The 14,647-nt window shown below is 45.2% G+C and overlaps 1 protein-coding gene across 3 annotated transcripts in view; it reads left to right on the top strand.

The window, feature by feature from the left end:
- LOC126354414 (calcium uptake protein 3, mitochondrial-like) overlaps nt 1–14,323 on the top strand; it is a 492,488-nt gene extending 478,165 nt beyond the window's left edge. For 2 of the 3 annotated variants that reach the window (XM_050004035.1, XM_050004036.1), the window contains one exon: nt 11,639–13,606. In XM_050004035.1, coding sequence (XP_049859992.1) covers nt 11,779–13,098 — 1,320 coding nt within the window. In that variant the 5' untranslated portion in view covers nt 11,639–11,778 and the 3' untranslated portion in view covers nt 13,099–13,606. Of the gene's footprint in view, nt 1–11,638 lie in introns of all 3 variants that reach the window. The other variant, XM_050004034.1, reaches the window with a different exon arrangement.
- Nucleotides 14,324–14,647: the final 324 nt, after the last annotated feature.

Here is a 14,647-nt window from a genome sequence, read left to right as displayed (position 1 = left end):
AAGGAAAGCATGAGGAAGCTGGCGGCTGTTGGCATGGGGAGAATCGATGGACTGTCAGGGCGATATTGTGAGCTTTCTTCGGTGCCACGTGCCACAGACAGCTGCCTACGCACCGGCAGTCGCTTTTCGTTCCTGTGTGCTCCACAGCGGAAGGGAAGTGGTGGTGGGGAGGGGGAAATCTGGAGGACGCTGTGCTGTAAGCCGCTTACAAGATCAGAGTCTCTGAGCTGCTGGCCCTACAGCATTCTGGTAGCCTCGTGGTGTGCAAACCATTTGATGCCACATTTGCGCACTGCAGATCTTTGTGGATTTATTGACTGATTAAAGATGCCCGTGGATGAATTTGTGAGTCGAACCGTAGCAGAAAAGCAGCTTTGGAATCACATGACCTGAAGAACTCCAAATAAATATCATAAAATCCAGATAGCGGGTATTTCAAAAAAATTCATCCCATATCACAGGACTATTTCTTCTACATAAATGAAGGTGTAAACACAGGATGAGCTTTAACGGTTTAGTATGACAAGAAAATACTTATTTTCAAAAGAACTAACGGAATTAGCATGGGTGTATATTTTACATGCATACACATAGAACCTTCAGGTGCTTTTCACAATTGTGTACACAATCAAAATTTTAATTTATCTTTATCAAATTTTCAGAGTGCCCTCCACTGTACCCTCTGCAACCATTCAGAGAATAGTCAGTCTCGCTTTGGCAAGCATGTCACTGTTGATGTTATGCGATTTTACAGTTCGTCCGAAGTTCTTTGAAGGGTTGACACATGGACGGAGCCCTTCACTAAACCCCGATATGTGGCTGTCTGTCAGTTAAAATATCAGAGGAAGGCTAGGGAAAGGGTATATCACTTCAGATAGAGCCATGGTTCGAACACCATAGTGATTTACTAACTAACCTTCAAGTTGACTACAAACTTAGAACGTTTTACCTGGTACGTACAACAATGAGTAAGAAGAAACAAGCAGTCTTAGTTGCAGTGTTGAAATCTTTTTGTTATTTCCCAAGGACGCGTTTTACCTTTATTTGGCATCTTCGGATTGGTTTGCAGAAGAAATAAAAAGTTTCATAATAGTGGCGTGGCCATATTTATTGTCATTACATTACAAATGAAGTATTAACTCTCTGAAATTTGGTAGCGATGTTACATGGGATACCGCGCATAAAATATCCCAGCAGGTAAATATCCCTTGTCAAAGCTTTATAAACATTGCGTGATGTCCTATAATACGCAATACACCTCATACATGTATGAATGCAGAGTCTCGCAGCTATAACATTGAAGAAAATGTTCTCGGGTTTCGAACCGCGTCAATTGGTTAAAACTACACGAGCTTTCGGCCAAGCACTCCTTGGCCATTGTCAAGTGTTATGACTGCCAGTGGGCTGCTGGTGCGCCCTTATATACGCTAGCTGCCGGCTGTGACGTCACTGGTGCCCGTGACATTGCCATATATGGGCATGTTTTGAGTCGGCGTTCGATGTGCCCTCTTCAACGGCGCGATCGGTGGATCCCACGCAGTGCTGAGCTGTAAGCCACCTTCTCTATTCAGGGTGTTTGTGGTAATTTTTATTTTAATAGCTTCCTGTATTAAACTGTCCCAGAAGCCTTTGTGCGAGCCACGACAGAGGTATCGTCAAATTTTATGTGGTGACCGTTTTCTAATGCATGCTCAGCTAACGCAGATTTCTCTGGATAGCGTAGGCGATAATACCTCTCATGTTCTTTCCTATTGTTCCACGGTGCGCACTGTTTGTCCGATGTACTTCTGGCCACACTCACAAGGTATTTCGTAGACTCCAGGTGTCCTGAGACCTACTGCGTCTTTGACTGGTCTCAGTAATTGACGGATTTTCGTTGGAGGCCTGAAGATCGATTTGATCTTGTGTCTTTTCAACAGGCGGCTTATCTTGCCCGACACAGAGCCACAGAATGGCAGCAAAGCAAGTTTCTGTTCCTGTTCTACGTCGGTTGTCTTATTCTGATATTTCCCAGAAACCACTTTTTTTTCACTTGATGGTCGCTGTAGCCGTTCTTCCTGAAAACCTTGCCTAGGTGGCTCAGTTCGTGGAGCACGTTGTCGTCGTCTGATATTACTCTTGCACGATGCACCAATGTTTGCAATACTGTGCCCTTCTGTGCTGGATGATGATAGCTGGTACAGGTCTGTGTGGGTGGGTTTTCTGTAGACGCTGTGTCCAAGGCACCCATTTCGTTTACGGTGGACAAGGACGTCGAGGAAGTGCAATGCATTATCTTTTTCCACCTCCATGGTGAACTGGGTATTACTGTTGATGCCATTGAGGTGTTCCAAAAACTCGTCTAATTTCTCGCGTGCGTGTGGCCAAATGACGAACGTGTCGTCACCGTATCGAAAGAAACACTTAGGCTTCAATGGCGCAGTATCTATGGCAATATCCTCAAAGTTCTCCATGAAAAGGTTTGCAATAGCTGGAGCCAACGGGCTACCCATTGCTACGCCGTCTGTCTGATCGTAATACTGGCTTTTGTACACGAAGTAGGATGACGTAACAGTGTGTCTAAATAGTTCGACCACGTCACTTACAAAGTACTGGGAAATTAGATCCAGAGAATCTTAGGTACATTCGAAAACAGCGCCACTACATCAAAACTGACCATAATATCGTCCTCACTAAGGTGCAGACGGTTGATTCTGCTGATAAATTCTGCTGAGTTTTTTATATGATGTTCGCAGTGTCCCACATGTGGAGCGAGGAGCTTGGCCAAGTACTTCGCCAGCTTGTATGTTAGAGAACCTCTTGTGGACACAATAAGGCGAAATGCCGTCCCGTCCTTGTGTATCTTCGGAAAACCATAAGCAGTAGGTGGTCTAGGCGCCTGTGGGAGAAGATTCTTAACCACACTGTTTTCCACTGAAGATCGTTTAAGAAGTTCTGATGTTTTTCTTACTATTCTTGATGTCGGGTCGCGTGGGAGCTTCAGATAAGTATCTTCGTTCAGTAGCGTACAGATCTTCGTATCATAGTCCTCGAACTCCATAATTACGGCGGCATTGCCCTTTTCAGCGGGAAGTACCACAATGCTGTCATCATTACGTAGTGCTCGAAGGCCGTTGCGCTCAGCCCAGGTCTTGTTGGATGCTGGTAACTTCGCCTTTGTCAGTATACGGTTGGTTTCTCTCCGTATTTCTTCCGCTGTTTCATGTGGGAGCTTGTGGACTGCCTGTTCCTTTATCAAAGTATACGGTGTAAATATCCTAATATCAGTTTGAAGAACAGCTGCCTACACGAGTAACTTGCAAGCAGATCGCCTTGGTGTAGCGAAGCAACTGAAGTCGATTAATAGATACAAGTCTAAAGGTCCAGATTATATACTAGTTAGGTAACCTTCGGACTATGCTGACGTAATAGCTCTCCGTATTTAGGAATCATGTGTACCTGCTTGCTCGACGAAAGGGCTTTACGTAAGGACTGGAACGTTGCTCATATCTACCTAATACATAGAGACGAAACTGAAGTAATCAGCTGAATTATGGACCAAAATTGTTGATATCAGTTTGTAGCAGGATTCTGGAACATATAGTGTCTTCTAAAATTATGAAATACCTCTGAAAATAATAACTATTGACACGTATGCAGCACGAATTCAGAAAATATCGCTCTCGTGAAACACAACGGGCTCTATCACACGAAAGCTATCGACAGAGGATCACAAATAATTCAGTATTTTTTAATTTACTGGTGGATTTTGACACATTTCATCAGATTGTGTTCTAGTGGAGTATCGTTGGAGTACTGCGACTGGATTCTTGATTACCAGTCAGAAAGGTCTCAGTTTGTTGTAACTAACGGAGAGCCATCTTACGGAAACAAAAATAACTGGCGTTTCCCAAGGATGTGTTACAGGCCCTCAGCTGTTCCTCATTTACATAAAGGATTTAGGAGACAATCTAAGTAGCGTTGTTAGATTTTTTGCAAATAATGCTGCTGTTTACCATCTAGTAAAGTCGTCATAAAATCAAAACCAATTACAAAATTACGTAGACAAGATGTCTTTATGGTGCGAAAAGTGACTTTGACCTTAAACAATAAAAACTGTGAGGTTTTTCACGTGAGTACCAAAAAGAGTCCAATGAATTCCGGTTGCGTGATGAATCGCACAATTTTTAAGTTGTCGAAGAAGACTAAAGAAACTGCCTTCACAACTCTTGTCCGTCCTCTTCTGAAGTAATGTTGCTACGCAGTATCAGATGGTAAACAGTTCGTTTCGTACTATGGCGAAATAAGGGAGTGTGTGTCATGGCTATGATACTCGAGTCAGGGTGACAGTAAATAGGAGAAAGGCATTTTCTTTGGCAGCGAAATATTTTCATAAAATTGCCGTCAATAACTTTTTCCTCTGTCTGCAAAATATTTTGTTGACTGACACCTAAATAGGGCAAAATGACTATCGTAATAAAATAAGAGGAATCAGCGTTCGCACGGAAAGATTTAAGTGTTCATTTTGCAGATGTGTTATTAGATAGTGAAACGGTAGAGAAATTCTCTGAAAGTGATTCTATGAGGCCGGCCAGAGTGGCCGAGCGGTTTTAGGCGCTTCAGTCTGGAACCGCGCGACCACTACGGTCGCAGGTTCGAATCCTGCCTCGGGCATGGATGTGTGTGATGTCTTTAGGTTAGTTAGGTTTACGTAGTTTTAAGTTCTAGGGGACTGATGACCTCCGATGTTAAGCCCCATCTGAACTTTTTTTTTATTCTATGAACCCTCTGCATACCACTTAAATCTGGATTGCAGAGTAAGCATGTAGAGATAAACCTAGATGTAGAGTTACAGATTACATGAAAGGCAGCAAGACTGTGTTTTGATTTGGACCGATAGTTATTTCGGATTATTACAAACTCTAGCCCAGAAGAGACTACTATGTACACTGGAATTACCGCAACGTACATTGTCTTTGCTGTACTCAGATCTGTTTCGGGTGGGCTGCTTTCGTACACACAAGCGTACCAAGCTCTCAGTGTTGTAAGGTAACATCGATACAAATAGAAGATACTCGAAGGACAGTGTGACTTTATCCGACTTCGTTAGCTGACATCAGCCACCGCGCCGAGTGTTTTCAGCGGCTGTGAGAGTAATATGTTGTATATGAAATGTATTTGCGTTGCGAATATGAAAACTTCCCAGTATCATAATAGAAAGACAAGAAAACTTTGTGCCGGACCGACACTTGAACCCGGATTACACGTTTTACGCGGGCGACCGCCTTAACCACAATCGGCTACCCGAGCATGACTCATGCCCACACCCAAACTTCAAGTGTCGTCGTCTGTAGTCGTACCTGTACTCGTACATCCCATAAACGTTATTCCCGTACAGGGCAGACATTTAAAGTCACAATCCCGGTATCGGTGGATGAATGCGAAATTGCAGTGCCTGTGTTCTGCAGAAGTTCGACGCAATGTCCTTCGGACGTGCATGCATGTCCGAAGGAACATTACTTTGTACTTACTCACAACACATACACTGCAGTTTCATAATATGTTATAGTTTCGTGGCTTGGAGGTTCAGTGGTAAAGTGCAAGCCTACAGACTGAAAAGTGTGGAGTTTAATCCTTAGTTTTTTATCTGTCTTTCACCTCTGTCAATGTTTGTTAATGTCAAATATGCCGAGTTGCTACGTGCTTCGGTGTCCTTGTTAATCTGTAGGCCAGCCTATAACTGGTAGAGTTCAGTCCGTTCTAAGGTCAGAAAACGGTAGCTCCATATTACCTGCAATAGGACCATGCGTACTGAAGCATTTTGGTTGTTCGCCTTCTATGCGGTCCTGTCTCATTCCTCTGAGTACCATGAGACATACGTGAACTGTCTGCGCGCCCGCAATTTTAATGAAATATTTTATAAACGCAACTCATTATTTATATAAAAATATTGTTGGGGGGAAATATAAAAACATTCGATAACAACCCATTACGTCTAGAGTTGGGTTGGGTTGTTTTGGGAAGTACGATAACGCGCCGTGGGCAATCATCTCGTAAATGACCACTCGTGTTACAAATAAAACAAGTGCCTACTTGTCCCCCGTAAATAACATGAGCCTTATTACCACAAACCATTATGTAGGATGGGATATTGACTTTAACACCCATTTCAACTGAGCGAACCCCGCTATAACATTGGAGTTTGTGACGGCTCGAACATTTTTCTTTTCTAATCTGTCAGATGTCACCGTATTTGGCGAGGACATCTGTAAGAAAACAATTCTAAACCTCAGGTGGCAAATTGAACACTCGCACTTGATTATACTCAATGTCAGCGTTAGTTATTGAAAGTGTACTCACCGACTGATTACGATGTCGGAACTCTGCTTTCCCACAAGTATTCACCAAAATTTTCTCCAGTTGAATCTGGTCTAAAAACTTCACAAAGAGACAGTATTCCGCCATGTCATAATATGCTGTGTGGACCTGATCCGGTGTGATGCCAATAACATCTACTATCCAGTCATGGATTTCTAGAGAACTCGGTTGCACATTTCTGGAAGATTTCTCAAATGCAAAACACAGGGTATTCTTACGAGGTACACTGGGAGCCATAACTGCAGTGTATGAGCGGTCGAAGAATTTCTATAAACACGGCTTGCGGCGCTACGACTACGCGGAAGTACTGACAAGTCCGATCGCTGTCGCGTCCCAAGCGGAAGTAGGGAAGAGACCAAACAGCGAGGTCATAGGTCTCATCGGATTAGGAAAGGACGGGGAAGGAAGTCGGACGTGCCATTTCAAAGGAACCGTCCTGGCATTTGCCTGGAGCGATTTAGTGAAATCACGGAAAACCTAAATCAGGATGACCGAACGCGGGATTGAGCCGTCGTCCTCCCGAATGCGAGTCCATTGTGCTAGCCACCTCGCTCGGTCATCATGCCTAGAGTTGTCGCAGGGCTTGAAGGGGCGGGTGGGGGGGGGGGGGCGGTGCAGAGGTAGGACGTATCAGTATCTCTCTCTCTCTCTCTCTCTCTCTCTCTCTCTCTCTCTCTCTCTCTCTATCTCTAAACGCCTGAAGAAATCTCTACCAAAACTGGCACAAATAACTTGTTGTTATCCGGTAAAAAAGTTACTGTGACAGTAAGACACTCCTAGCACCCCTATGAATGGCCCGCGCGGTATAACACACGACTTTCCGGAGCAGGAAGGAGCGCCTGGTACCCGGCACGAATCCACCCGGCGGACTTGTGTCGAGGTCCGGTAAGCCGGCCAGTCTGTGGATGGTTTTTAGGTGGTTTTTCCATCTGCCTCGCCCGAATGCGGTCTGTTTCCCCTTATTCCGCCTCAGCTACACTATGTCGGCGATTTCTACGCAAACAAGTTCTCCACGTACGCGTACATCGCTATTACTCTACCACGTAAACATAGGAGTTACACTCGTCTCGTGAGAGACGTCCCCTGGGGGAGGGGAGGGAGGGAGGGGGGCGAACCGCACAATAACCCTGAAAGAGTGGTTCGACGTGGGGCGGCGGAGGGGTGAAGTGGACTGCGGTAGTCGTCGTGGGGTTGAGGACCACTGCAACTGCGGAGGGGTCGGAGCCTCTCATTTCTAGGCCCCCGGTTAACATACAATACATACATACCCCTATGAATGAGAGTCTGGATTGGAAAAGCGTGACAAAAAAGATAACCCAGGAACATTTGCAGCAATTTCATGAAAATTTGATAGACACGTCAATCACTGCCGCTATTGTTGGTGGTGACAATGAGGACGAGTGACATGTATAAACGTACCAAAATGACGTGTCGGTATTTATTTCCTGTAACTGCTTAACTTTCAATACTTTATGCGTCTAAAGCGCAGTCTGTGTCATGTTTGCGTTTTCGTTGCGTCAAACATACTGTGAGAATGAGCACTATAGCCAGCCAATAATACTGACAGCGCTTTTCGGAGCCAAACAGCATGCCACACGGGTCTATACCACAGATACATTTAGCGTTCTCCCTAGAGTCGCGTGACACAAAAAGCGGGGAATAAGGCACTTGCCAGCAATAGTGCATTTTGCTGAAACAAAGATCAGTTACTGGCAGAGTTAAAAGTTTCTTCAGAATTTAGATGAAACTGCTGGGCTGAATTTGGTAGAAGTAGGATAAAATATATACTTACAGAAGAAACTCATAATGCCAAGGAGGAGTTGAGAGACATAAACGAAAGTTTGTAGGCGTGTTCTGCACCTGAAAGTTGATGTCTTTTCAAATTTCGCGCCAGTCGTATGAGAGTGGCGCCATTAGCTCCACTTTAAGGATGCAAATCAGGTTTGCTTTAACACAGGCTGTAACTGTCGTGAGCTTTAGCTACCTTTGAGATTTGCCGTGCTGAGTTGATGTTAGTCAAGAGTGCCTTAAGGCGACAAAGACCCCATTACCATTTGACCACTGAGTTTGAACAGGCTCATGTAACGGGAGTACTAGAAGCTGGATTCCCTTCTACGATATTGCAGAAAGTGATGGCTCCCGATCTTCCACCATAACCGAGTCCATCAACATGAGGTAGAAAATATGAAGTTGCCAAGGAGCGGGAAACGTGGATTCTACTATGCCAAGACTGCTTGGTAGCTACAACAGGGAAACACAATTAATTAGCAGGAGTAAAAAATAAAGTATTTATTACTGAACTTTGTTGTACTCCATGATATGTCGGTTGAAAATTGTAGAAGACGCGACTAGACTAAACGTCTGTAGAATGCCATAATTTACAAGTCACAAGATTTGCAGTGACGAATTAATGTCTCGTAATCTTGAACGTAGAATCCGGTGTTTTTGAAGACTAACTTGGCTGTCGACATGACAGAACGTAGAATTGTGTATAACTGCCAACTTAGTACTGTTGACATTACTGTATTATTACTGCGGAACTTCACAAGTGGGCTACAAAGACTTGATGGCAGCAATGACTGAGCTGCAGACGATGAGTGACTAACATTGCTGGCTGATCACTGAGCGCGGCTACCAACTGTAGACTGGCACAACTGCACTCCTCTCCTGCTGCACATGAAGTGGCCTGGAGGCGAGCAGAAGTACTGCGACTGGCTGTGTACTCTTTGGCTAGCACAGCCGTTCTTCTGTTCCGTTTATCGAGAGAATAGCATCCGGCGGATCGATCTCTCAGGCGGCAGTGTGGTCGTATGACTGACGACATCACAGAAAGACTTGGTAGGAATGTAGCCACTGTACATGACTGCTGGTCACGAGAACGTACGGTCGCAAGATGATTGGTCTACGGACGGACACGTGGTGCTACCGACACGGTAGACCATCGCGTTTGGCGTATGACTCTGGCGCAGCGACTGCATATACAGTAGTAATCTGAGCAGAAATTAGTACCACAGTGACATAACGACCTGTTACAAATCAGTTGCTTCAAGGACAGCTCCGAGACAGACGCCTTGTAGCGTGCATTTCACCGACTCCAAGACACCGCCGTTTGCGACTTCAGCGGTGTCAAGTGAGACCTCATTGGAGTGCAGAGTGGAGGTCTGTCCTGTTCTCTGACGGAAGTTGGTTCTGCCTCGGTGTCAGTGATGGTCGTGTTTTGGTTAGGAGGACAGTTGGAAGAGCCTGTGCTAGGCACATTGGACCTCCAGCTGGAGTTACGGTGAGCGGCGCGATTGCGCATGACAACAAGAACACTCTCGCGGTTATCCCACGCACTATGGCTGCAAATTTGTAACTCTGTCGATTCGACCTGTTGTGCTGCCATTCACAAACTGCATTCCAAGATATGATTCTCAACAGAAGAATATCCCTCGCCCAAATACCGCTGTTGTAGCTCAATTCAATTGGCTCTGAGGTCATCAGTCCCCTAGACTTAGAACTACTTAAACCTAACCAACCTAAGGACATCACACACATTCATGCCCGAGGCAGGATTCGAACCTGCGACCGTAGCAGCAGCGCGGTTGCGGACTGAAGCGCTTAGAACCGATCGGCCACACCGGCCGGTTGTTGTAGCTCAACAAGCTGTACGGAGTGTTCATATCTTGTCTTGGACTGCTCGATCACCAGAGCTGTCTTCAATATAGCTCATACGGGAAATCATCGGACGCTAACTCAAGCGTCATCCATAAAGAGCATTCATCGTCCCTGTATTGACCAACCAAGGCAACTGGCTTGGAACTGACATCAGGCAGTTGTCCAGCACACTGTATGCACGCTTGCATGATTGTATTCAACATTATGGGGTTAAGCCGGTTATAATGTACCAGCATTTCACATTTGCAAAATCGGGTGATGCTGCGGGAATTAGATTAGGAAATGAGAGGCTTAAAGTAGTAAATGAGTTTTGCTATTTGGGGAGAAAAATAACTGATGATGGTCGAAGTAGAGAGGATATAAAATGTAGACTAGCAATGGCAAGGAAAGCGTTTCTAAAGAAGAGAAAGTTGTTAACATCGAGTATAGATTTCAGTGTAAGGAAGGTGTTTCTGAAAGTATTTGTATGGAGTGTAGCCATGTATGGAAGTGAAACGTGGACGATAAATAGTTTGGACAAGTAGAGAATAGAAGCTTTCGAAATGTGGTGCTACAGAAGAATGCTGAAGACTAGTTCGGTAGATCACATAACTAATGAGGAGGTATTGAATAGCATTGGAGAGAAGAGACATTTATGGCACAACTTGACAGGAAGAAGGAATCGGTTGGTAGGTCATATTCTGAGGCATTAAGGGATCGCCAATTTAGTAATGGAGGGCAGCGTGGAGGGTAAAAATCGTAGAGGAAGACCAAGAGATGAAAACACTAAACAGTGGGTACTGGGAGATGAAGAAGCTTGAACAGGGCAGAGTAGCATAGAGAGCTGCATGAAACCAGTCTCTATACTGAAGAGAACAACAACAACAACAACATCTTGCGCTTACATTAACCTGTGATCTTCAATGTTCATCACTTAAATGTATTACTAGACAAATGTATTTTCGAAATTTTATTTCCCTACATTATTTTTTTATTGTGACGATTTTTTCCGTCAGTGTATAACCAAATCCGTAACATACACGTACATTGGCTAAATTTCCGAAAAAGGCCTTTGTTTTTCACAGAAGATGGAAACACCAAAAACACTACATATCCCCAAATTCTGAATAAACTATTAAACATTTAATTTAATGCGCAAAAATCATTCTTTCATCATTTTGTTCACGCAAAATGTATCTGATTTGTATATATGTGCCTACTCACAAAAATAGGTGTTGCAGCGCACGGCAGACACAGCTAGTGTTTACAAATATTCTAGTATTGGTTGAAAACAGTCTTGGTTGCAATTGTAGTTTTTTATTTTTCAACGACGCGTTTCGCCTGATTTAGGCACTTTCAGGTTATCTTAATTTGGTATTTATTAGAATAATCCTTTAGTCAGTGTAGCCAAAGGCTGACTAAAGGATTCTTCTAAGAAATACCAAATTAAGGCAACCTCAAGAGGATTAAATAAGGCGAAACGCGTCGTTGAAAGATAAAAACTACAATTGCAACCAAGACTGTTTTTAACCAATACTGTTAAGCACTGGTTTGCTGGATGCCACATGTGGAGTGGTACAGACATTCTGTCACCCAAACTTAGCAGTGTTATTCGACCTCAACACAACTTTTTTTTTGTTTACAGGTGCCCGAAGTCTGCACATGGCTGTTATCGTAGAAGTGACTGGAGTATCAGATAGTGCAATGAAACCAGGAAGCTTTTAACAGGCGTAAGTTGGAGCGGTGATTGAAGACAAAGCAGATATCAATCTTAATAGCTGTACGATGTCGTCACTGGTGCGTTTAGGGTCGAGGCTGCACAGGATCCCAAAACGGTTGTTGGGCACAGCTGCAGCCAAGAGCTACAATGCCGGTAAGCGTAAGGGTGTCGTGGCGGTCACTGCAGCGTGCGCCATCGGCAGCGCTGCGGCTGTGTACGCAGCGAGCCGCACGGGGAAGCTGGAGGCTGCCAACGCGGAGGAGCTGCCGAAGGAAGAGCAGAAGGGTCCGGTCATTGGGAAGCTCGCCTACCGCGAACAGAGGTTCATAAAGTTCGCGTCCGTCGAGTTCGACGGGCAGGTCTACATGACGCCTCAGGACTTCCTAGAGTCGGTGTTGGACCAGGAACCGCGGCCCCGGCTCAAGAGGCGACAACTGAGCGAGGCGGACGTGGTCGCCTTCCGCGAGGCAACCCCTCCACTCGACGCGGGGTCGCCAGCCATGTTCCGCACCGTACGCGACCGGGGACTCATCTCGTACACGGAGTACCTCTTCCTGCTGTCTGTGCTCATCAAGCCCCGCAGTGGATTCGTCATCGCCTTCAACATGTTCGACACGGACGGTAACCGGCGTGTCGACAGGTCCGAGTTCCACATCATCGAGGACATCTTCATCCAGACGTGGAGGGGCAAGAAGCAGCAGTTCTGGAAGGTCAACAACAACAACAACAACTTCCGCCGGCGGCAGGCGTCGCAGGAGGGTCACTCGCAGGACGGCAGCAGCGGCGGGCACGCCGTAGACACCTTCCTCACTGTCCACTTCTTCGGCAAGTCCGGCAGAGAGGTGCTGCGCTACGAGGACTTCGAAAAGTTCATGGAGAACCTGCAGAAGGAGGTCGTCGAGCTGGAGTTCGCCGAGTTCTCCAAGGGCGCCGATCGCATCTCCGAGATGGACTTCGCCAAGATCTTGCTGCGGTACACCTACCTCGACTCTGCCGAGTGCAAGGCTTACCTCGACCGCCTGCTGCTCAGGATCAAGGAGGAGAAGGGGATCGGCTTCGACGAGTTCTGGGCCTTCTGCCAGTTCCTCAACAACATCGACGACTTCACGGCGGCGGTGAACATGTTCAACGTGGTGGGCCGGCCCGTCGCCGAGCACGAGTTCTTCCGCGCCGTCAAGATCTGCGGCGGCGCGGGCGTCAGCCGGCACCTCGTCCACACCGTCTTCCAGATCTTCGACGTGGACGGCGACGGCCGGCTGAGCCAGCGCGAGTTCGTCGCCATCATGAAGGACCGCCTGCGCAGGAGGTTCAAGGCGCAGCCCACCCGCGAGAGGTGGGAAAGCTTCAAGGCCTGCATCAAGAACGAGATGAAGTCGATGGTTTGATGATGTCTGCATCCCCCACGCCAAATGCATTACGAATGTGATGAGGGCAATGGTTTGATGGCGGTCTGCGTCCAAATACTGAGCTGCTCAAGACTTTGTACACCGGGAAATAACATTGTCTGGATAAACTGGAACTAAAATTATATTTTTTGAACCAGGAATGTAACTAAAATTTACGAAAATGTTCTGTTGCAAGTATAATGCACAGTGTTATGTTTGTTGAAATGTTGCCAAGTAACTAATTCCCTACAGGAGACTCAGGGCAAAGCCCATCATGGATATTTGGTACATCTTCTGGGTTTCCACGAGAATAAACTGGAAAAAATTGTCTGATGTTCATAACTTCCAAAAATGCATTTGTAACTAAAACTCTAACCAAGCATTTAAATTCATGCCTTTTTTTTTCGAACCAGGTTTGTAATTGAAATACTGAAGATATTGTGATGTAATAAAGATTTGAACAGTTAGAAAGTTGCCCAAATAAAGTCAGTAGCGCACCTCCTGTACGTAATAAGAATGTCTTTTAAGGGATGCAATATGATTTGTCACCTAACCAGATTAAGCAAAAATCAATGCAAATTATGTCAACCTATAAGAAGAGAGTGTCCGGCCCGATAGCTGAGTGGTCACCGTGACGGATTGTCGTCCTATGGGCCCGGGTTCCATTCCCGGCTGGGTCGGAGATTTTCTCTGCTCAGGAACTAGGTGTTGCGTTGTCTTCATCGTCATTTCATCCCCATCCGGTGCGCAGGTCGCCCAATGTGGCGTCGAATGTAATAAGACCTGCAGCAAGGCACCCGAACCTGCCCCGTACGGGGCCTCTCGGCCAATGAAGCCAAACGCTCATTTCCACTTCATTTCCATAAGAAGAGAGTTAATGATCTTCGCAGTCATTAGTTATAAAGGTTTTTGAGAGACCGATACCATTCTCGTTCGTTATTTTTTTATTTTATCTTTGAACTAACACATAACATCAGGATCAACACAACGATAGTTAAATCGAAAGAAGCTGCCCTTTGATTGCCACCTTTATCAATGACAGAGTCGAGTTTGTTGTCGTAACCTGTCTTAAGTATCCATTGGAAGTTCATGAACGGTGGTTAATAAGATCCAAGGTACAGCAGCAATGGAGGCAACTGAACACACCACAAGAAGACACAGATACCACAACAGTACAGTATTATGACACACAAAAACAGATTATTAAAAAAAGAAAAAAAGAAAACATTGTGAAGAGCTGACAGGAAAACGAGGTCGCTACTCCCCCTTCTATGTCATTTATTCTTTCTTAGAGTGACTTCGATACATACAAAAGCTGTAAAGAACAACTTCAATATCCACGTGTAATTTTATGAAAAGTTTACTGAACTATCATTCTAACCTGAGAAATAGATTTCTAACTCTGCACCTGTTGCTCGATCAAATAATTTAGGTAAACAACAAAATTTTGTGACTGGTGGCAGTCTCTGAAAGACTCTTTAATATTTTTGGAGTAACCACAGTCGAGTAGTAGTCAATATGATATTAAAATGTTATCATTTGTAAGTTG

Source organism: Schistocerca gregaria, chromosome 3, assembly GCF_023897955.1.
Source record: "Schistocerca gregaria isolate iqSchGreg1 chromosome 3, iqSchGreg1.2, whole genome shotgun sequence".
Lineage (NCBI taxonomy): Eukaryota > Metazoa > Arthropoda > Insecta > Orthoptera > Acrididae > Schistocerca > Schistocerca gregaria.
Note: the sequence above shows the minus strand (reverse complement) of the source record. Positions and strands in the feature narration are given on the sequence as shown.